The sequence below is a fragment of the Triticum aestivum genome, chromosome 2A, assembly GCF_018294505.1.
Source record: "Triticum aestivum cultivar Chinese Spring chromosome 2A, IWGSC CS RefSeq v2.1, whole genome shotgun sequence".
Taxonomy (NCBI): Eukaryota; Viridiplantae; Streptophyta; class Magnoliopsida; order Poales; family Poaceae; genus Triticum; species Triticum aestivum.
In genome coordinates this window covers 524,057,681-524,065,231 of record NC_057797.1, presented here as the reverse complement: position 1 = coordinate 524,065,231, position 7,551 = coordinate 524,057,681, and the positions used below count along the sequence as shown (strand labels likewise).

The 7,551-nt window shown below is 44.1% G+C and overlaps 2 protein-coding genes across 7 annotated transcripts; one reads left to right on the top strand and one right to left on the bottom strand.

The window, feature by feature from the left end:
* Nucleotides 1-42: 42 nt before the first annotated feature.
* Nucleotides 43-2,438, top strand: LOC123189226 (protein GrpE). The gene is made up of 3 exons (XM_044601593.1): nucleotides 43-343; nucleotides 983-1,444; nucleotides 2,067-2,438. Exons 1-3 carry the CDS (start codon nucleotides 143-145, stop codon nucleotides 2,268-2,270), a joined length of 867 nt encoding a protein of 288 aa, XP_044457528.1. The 5' UTR covers nucleotides 43-142; the 3' UTR covers nucleotides 2,271-2,438.
* Nucleotides 2,439-2,990: 552 nt separating this feature from the next.
* On the bottom strand, nucleotides 2,991-7,422 carry LOC123189225 (uncharacterized protein At4g26450; the record flags this gene model as incomplete). Of its 6 annotated transcripts, none has more annotated exon segments than XR_006495647.1 (5): nucleotides 2,991-3,407; nucleotides 4,324-4,372; nucleotides 4,484-4,661; nucleotides 4,794-4,909; nucleotides 5,552-7,422. XR_006495647.1 is itself a non-coding variant. In XM_044601589.1 (4 exon segments), coding segments are annotated over 4 exon segments (2,151 nt in total), but the record flags the coding sequence as incomplete, so codon positions are not given.
* Between the last annotated feature and the right edge of the window lie 129 nt (nucleotides 7,423-7,551).

Here is a 7,551-nt window from a genome sequence, read left to right as displayed (position 1 = left end):
ACTAAATAAATAATTTAATAATACGAGAAATACAGAGCCGTGCTCACCCTTGGAACAATCTGGGGTGCACCGTACAATTCCACGCCGCGTTTTCTGCACTTTCCAGACAGCACGGAAGCAAAACGATAGAGGCGTATCCACTATGGCGGCAACCTACTGCGCCTACCCCGCCGCCGCCGCCGCCGCCGCCGCAAACCCTACCAGACGCCGCCTGCAAACCCTAACCGCGCCGGGCGCCCTACCTGCTGCTCGGAAACCCAGCCGCCAACCCCCCACCTTCCTCTCTTTCCGGCTCCCCAATGCAGCGCTGCCGCCGCTCCGCGTCGCTGGCGCTGACCCGCAGGTGAGATCTTCGGATTCTATCCTCGCTGTTGTAAGCTACGAGATTCCTAGAGAATTTTGCCTCTCTGTTCCTCTTTCTTGTTTGAGAGACAGAGGGATTAACTGATTGGAAGAAGTGGTCTTCTAGCAGAAGAAAGCTGAGAAGATTATAATTCTTTTAGCTCCAGATTTTTTTCTTCTGTGTTTATGCTGTGATGTGTTACGTTTAGTGGTTCATAATATTATTTTCAGTGAAAAGTTTCACTTATAGAGTACTTGAGCAAGTAAGGGTGAATTTTGATGTGAGGTTGACACTGGTAATTGATAAGCATTCATTTTACAGTACATATACGGTATGCTCTGAACAAAAAAAATCATAATGGGGAATGTTGTTTTTGCACTCATCAGCTGAACTGAACAAGATTGAGCATAGTGATAGAGCGAGTATTATAGGTATTAAGACACAATAGCAGATATGCATGTTAAGCTACTTTTTCAACTCATGAGACATAATTATTGAATAACCAAAATATTGGCACAGGTACGGCAAAACTGAAATGGAAAATAATAGGTTGATCATCAAAGAAAAATCTGTAGCTTATTGTTATGTATGTGAAGGAGTTGATTTATCAAGTTTCACTAACTGTTTAGTTTACTGCAGGTTGTAAATGGCGAAGATTTCCCTCCTATGAATGACCTAATTCGACTATACAAGAAAGCCTTTCTAGATGGAAACGAAGATGTTGTTAGTGACATCGAGAAGGCAATCACTAGCATGGAGGAAGAGAGAAGTAAATCAGCTTCTCAGTTTGAAAGTATCACAGCTGAAATAGCTTCAGGGAAGAATAAGTTTCTTCGCTTAAATGCTGATCTAGAGAATTTTCGGAAGCAGACTGAAAAGGACCGTGCAAAGTTTACATCGAATATACAAGTGGAACTTGTACAGAGTCTGTTGCCTCTGGTTGACAGCTTTGAGAAAACAAATGTAGAGATCACCCTAGAGACTGAGAAAGAGCAGAAGATTAGCGCAAGCTATCAAGGCATATACAAGCAATTAGTAGAAACACTGAAAAACTTAGGCGTAGGGGTTGTGGAAACTGTTGGCAAGCCATTTGATCCAGTGGTAAGTATTGTTTACATCCTTCTTTATATATATTTCATCTGAGTGACCGCTTTAAGTTTTATTGCAATATGCTAAAGATTATGAATTACACGCATATTGATACGCCGTTAGGTTTATTTTGGATGTAGTGTGGTGATACGTAGATGATGTAGGCTTGTTAGTTTAACATTATGGTTGCACTCGACAGTTGGATTGCTGGCATTCTGCTGGTCAAACGATTCTTTCATATTTACAACCTGGTTCATATTCTGTAGTGAGTTTATCTTGCATTTTGTGAATTTATATTATCTCTTCGGCTGAAAAAAGTCACTTGATTACTGCTTTGAACACTTTGGACAAGTAGGAACATCACTTTTGTCCTTCTCAAAACAAATTGAAGGATAAATAATAACTACTAGCCTCTAAATTGATTGTGCTGTTGACAGTTTGACACACACGCCTTTGTTTGCTCATTTTAATAAGTACATAAAATTCCCTGAAAAAAAAGTAGTACATAACATGGTTTGGATTCATCATGTATGCACAATGGTTCCACCTGGAAGTACGGAGCCGTGCTCATGCTACTCTTCTTTTCGCATCATATGCAACATAATATGAGTCGATACCCTCTTTTCTTTTTAAGGTTCATGAGGCTATCGCGCGTGAAGAATCTACAGAGTTCAAGGCAGGCATCGTCTCACACGAAGTCCACCGAGGGTTCCTTCTGAGGGAGAGGGTGCTAAGGCCTGCCGCGGTGAAGGTCTCTAATGGTCCTGGTGACCAAAACGTGAGCTCCACATCTTCGGAGGAGCCTGTGGAGGATACCAAAGAGGATGCCGCTGTGTGAATCCGCCAGAAACCTGGCGCCAACATTTACCAAGTCGTTGTAGCTGGAGCACCATTGTTTGGGAGCTCTCGTTGTACTGTTAATATGGAGCAGAGTCATTTATGAGAATGTACATCTATGGTGATCTGCAACTTTGCAAGTATCCTAAAGAATTTTACTTTGGTGCAATCTAGCTTGAGTTCTTAGTTCTTACTGTACACGTGAATACTGGAGGTTTAACCTGTACTACCTTGTTAGCTCTAACCAGTAGTCTTAAGTTTGCTGATGTTCTTAGTAGAGTAGTGCATGGCTCAAGTGGAGGCAGCAGCTCTCAGTTTTGTCTCTCACTACGTCGGCGTGCTGGTGGTTACTGGTGACGGCGAACTAGCTACTGGTGGTTATTGGTGACGGCGAACTAGCTACTCCCTCCGTCACAGTTTAGAAGTCACAGTCAAATTTGCGTGCATTCCCATAATAAACAAGGTTTAAGGCGCATTGCATTTATTTCTAGTAGCTAATAAGTAGTCCGATATACTATTTCTATACGCATGCGTAGTGTGAATCTATTTTTTAACCCATCTCACAACTAATAGATAACCACTTAGGTCCCAGAGAATTTCCAAGCGCGCCTTCTAAACCGTGACGGAGGGAGTACTACGGGTGTGATGACTCCTGGGTCCACGTTTGGCCCGGTCCGACTACTTCAGCAGCAGATGAACACAAACCTTGTTCACAGAACCATGCGAAACAACAAATTTAAATTTATGTATGACATATCAAACTGTTTATACAAAAAAGAACAATCCTTTTAGGGGTGAATACACCATTGAACAAATGAACAAAATGCTGTGGAAACTATGGTACACTCGTGCGCTAGGTCCAGACGACCAAAACACTAACCATCTACTCTAGTGGTTGAGCAAACCGTGCAGACCTTGTCTTCACGGAGCGGCCAAGATGATCCTGGACTGGACGTGTTCGTGTTGTGTCCGTGAGATGCTGCCGGTGCTGCAGCAGAAATTTAACTGTTTATTTCCACCTATACTAGAACAACTCTGTTCATTCATTGAATTCTCGGACAGTTTCAGCAGCAAGATTTAGCGCCACATCAGAAGAATTTGTAGTCCGGAGGCTGCTGATCCCAAACCTCCATAAAACCTGGAAAAAAAAGAGAACAGTTTCAAAAATTGCAACCCAGTCTTGGGGAAGGATGGAACATAATGCCAGGAGCTCAGAAGCATTGTGCCGCTGTCATGGACGGCAGGCTGCATTTTTCAGCAAGCAAAACTAGTAGCATGTTGTTCATTTTCTTTTATTTTCTTGCGAGGGGAACAAAAGGAATTCAAAGCAATCTACACAGAAGAAGTTCGAACTTTGATGATTTTATGCAAACATATGATCCACAGCTCCGGCAACTGACAGCATTCTGGAATGTGTGAGCTGACCCAAACTACGTACATGCAGCTCAAAGTATAAGCTAAAATCTAGTATGAGACACCACCTTTTTCCAATTGTACAAATATTTGTGGTTTGCCGACTAAAGTGAACATAGGCACACTACGGGGCTGTCTGGTTCCCAGCCACACCTAGCTACACTTTGCTACACCTAACCTTAGGCAAGTTTGACCAAGTTAGGTAGGTGTTTGGTTCTAGCCACACCTAAGGCAAGGATTTTTTTATGAGCAGTGAACCCCACATGTCATAGACACCAAAAGTGTGGCAAGATTCCCTTAGGCAAGTCAAAGTGTGGCTAACAATTTGAGCAACTCAACTAAGGCAAGTGTGGCAAAAATCATGTGGCAATATATGGCAAAGATAGCCACAATCCAAACAGCCCCTACATTATCAGCATTTCCACTATCTATGCTGCAAAGATAACCGATATGTGCAGAACACCAAATATGAATTGAACCTTAGTGCTTGCAAGTTTAGAAATTACTATAGAACTTTGGCATATTTTCTGTAGTCATATAAGTTTCAACATTCTACGAAGTAGGTAAATGAGAGGTAGGCTGCACTTCACAGAAACAACAAAACAAATATAAAAAGAACATAATAGAGAAGCATCAATTACCAATATCACCTAGAGAATCATATATTGGATCATCCATGACAGTAATGACCTGCAAGAAAAATATATTTATTCATTACTTGTGAAAGCTATGTGGCATTATGATGGTAACTCCACGAAATTTCACTTGCTCTAGCGGACTGCCAGCACCAGCAAACCTCACCTCTGGATCATTTAGGCCCATCTCGGCATGAAGGTCTGCATGTAATGGTGGGTAGCATGGCATATCAGCACCAAGGAAATCTGGAATTGCGATGTTATAACCATCTTGCGTGCCAGGGAAAATGTTTGTGTTCACACTAGAGCTCATCATATTATCCATGCTTGGATATACCATCTCACTTCTGACAGACAGTAGATTGTATTAGTATGGAAAGATAGATTAAAAAATTGAAGCATGTAGCAAGCATAACAGATATAGAAATATATATCAAGGCAACTTAAGAAACAGGTGTCAACTTATAGTCTTATACATGATTGGTTTGACCACTGAAATGGTTCCCCCATGTTATTGACAGGTGGACTACACAAATATACTGAAGGCGTGGTTGTACCATCTTGAGCATTACTTTGGGATAGTGCCACGCTGCTGCACATATACACAGTAGGTTTGGTTTAGAAAGCAATTGACAAAATGTTCCTTTTTAGCTGAATTACTTCAAATTCCAGTAGCTACAAATAAGTCTCTTGTTCTCTTTTACTGTGAATGCAGTATATCATTATATTAATGCCCTAGATATGAAAAATACAAATCTTGCTGTTGCTGATGCTAAGATGGCAGTGTTTTCCAGGAAATCAGTAATGAAACTATTGGCGAGATAGCTTCCAGCATATTTACCTATCAACAGTTTTTCGAAGATCACTGAGCCAATTACTGCTGATAACTGGCTAGTGGCTACACAAAAATGATTGCCTAAACTTAACTAGTCCGAGACAAGTTTCTTCAAGGCCAGACATGATAAATCCATAATGTCAAAAAGGAAATGAAATGTTCACTCTGTCTTGTGTATCTATCAGCCAATGTTTAGGAAATCTTTAACTGGTAACTGCTCGGCCGGCTTGGCAAGTAGGGGATTAATAGGCGAATTGGTCCATAAATCAGTTAATAGGCTACTTGGTGGCCCACCGAGCAGGGATTAATCAGTCAATTAAATGATTTATCGGACGATATTTTGAAAAATGCTATCAGCAGAATGAAATAGCAGACAGATGGGAGGAGGAAGGAACTTACTTTGGTCTTAAAGTATCAGACACACTAGGTTCAATTGGAGGGTCATCTTCAATATCAATTATTTGAATAACCTTATCGTTTAACGGAATTTGGGAAAATCTGTCAGTGTTACTAGCATTGTTACCCACAGTTGTTCCAAAATCAAAAGGCTGCTGATTTTGCACCTCCATTGAACATACAACATTGGAGCACTGGCCAAAACCAGGATCATTTCGTATATCAGCAAGCTCTGGACTACCAATGAGGTTGAGATCACATATTTTAAATGAGCTAGATTGACCAAGTTCTTCCTGTTTTATCGTGACAACAGCTTCATCTTTGATATTAGGTAATAATTCCACACTATCTGTTGTTTTCCCTTTATCAGCTGAATCAATCAAGTCTTCATGTTGTGGTGGTGTATCAATATTGTAAATTTGCACTTCTTCCCTCACTTGAAGCTTCGAACAATCGTGCTGAGAAGCCAGTGTAGGATTCAGTCCATCACACTCCTTAATTTCCTGAACTGTGTAATGTTGTGCAGTACTGTTCTGTTCTTGCACATCTCGTATCTCAGTTTGTGCTGCTGCTTCTTGGAGTCCCACGTGTTCCACCATTTGATTGCAAGCAAGACTTGGGTCAGTATGTTCTAGGCAGACAAGGTGATCTTTATTGTCTCCCTGGACATTAGTCAAGGAGCTGTCATTTGCTGATTCATCAATCACCATCGGAGGAGCCAGATCTACCTGTTTGGCCAATGCAGTATCTCTATGGGTTGATGCTCCATTCCTATGAGCAGGTATTGATCGTGGTCTTGTTGGGGCTCTTGCAAAATTACAATTGCTCAGCAAATTCTGACAACCACCATGCAAATTATTTTCAACGCTTGATCCCTTCTCATCTTCAGCCTTGTCATCTAAACTCTTGTCATGTTCAGCCTTCTCGTCCATAATACTACCATCATCAGGCTTGTCATCTGAGGGCACTGGCGAATGATTTATCTCCCCCTCCTCAACAACACCAGAAGAAGCATTAGTATGAATACTCTCACTGTTGATCCCTTTCTCAACGACCTCCGAATCAGACACCTTAGCATCCTCCTCCATTTTATTAGCCTCATTCTCATTCTGCACCTCTTGCACGACATCAACATCCTTCCTGACATTACTGTTAGAGCTCACCTTTGAGCCAGTATCCTCCAACTCTGACTCCCCCACAGCCTCCAGCTTCGATGTTGGTCTGTCCCCGGCCACGCCCGAGACACTACTCCCAACCTCATCAATCCCAGCACTGGCTCGCCGGTCCCTCCTATACCCAGGAGCCCTATCCTCCTCGTCATCATCACCATAATTCCGGCTATCCAAATAATCCCTACTCCTCTCCCTGTCCCGGCCCCACTCTGAATTCCTGTTGTAAGCCCCAAACTTCCTCTTCCCCCTCCCATTGTAGTTACCATTGTCACCGCCATTGTAATCACCACCATGGTTCCGGCGTGAGCGGGGGTTAGGATTACCGTACTCATCATCAAGACGCTGTCGGCCATTCCGGCGGGAGTCGTAGAACGCGGGGGCTTCCTGAGCCTGCGGCAACGGAGGCGCGGGCGGCATCTGACCCCACCCAGCTCCACCGCCCCGCTGCAGCGATGCCGGCGGGAGCACGCCTTTGGCCACCAGGTACTCGGCGGCGAGGCGGCCGGCCTCCATGAGCACCTCGTACCTGTGTCGCGCGGGCGCGCCCGGCTGAATGGACGGCGGCGGCGGTGGGGGCTGCCGATAGAAGTGCTTCTGGCCGCGGCCGCCGCGCGCGAACGGCGGCACGCGGCTGCGGCCGCCGCCGTGCTGCGGGTACTGCATCCGGGGGTGGTCGAATCGGTGCGGCTGCAGGCTGACGCCCTGCTGCTGCCCCCGATCCATCCGCGGCAGCGAACAGATGCAACGCGACAGAGAACACGCAACCGAAGGGAAATGCGAGAAATCGCGCGCGCGCGCGAGCCGGAGGAGGGCGGAGGCTCACGGGCGGAC

Bases quoted from the DNA above. Each gene is read 5' to 3' on its own strand.
- LOC123189226 (XM_044601593.1), top strand. From the start codon at position 143: ATGGCGGCAACCTACTGCGCCTACCCCGCCGCCGCCGCCGCCGCCGCC. The intron at 344-982 runs GTGAGATCTTCG...AGTTTACTGCAG, and splicing joins TCGCTGGCGCTGACCCGCAG to GTTGTAAATGGCGAAGATTT. The intron at 1,445-2,066 runs GTAAGTATTGTT...TTTCTTTTTAAG, and splicing joins GCAAGCCATTTGATCCAGTG to GTTCATGAGGCTATCGCGCG.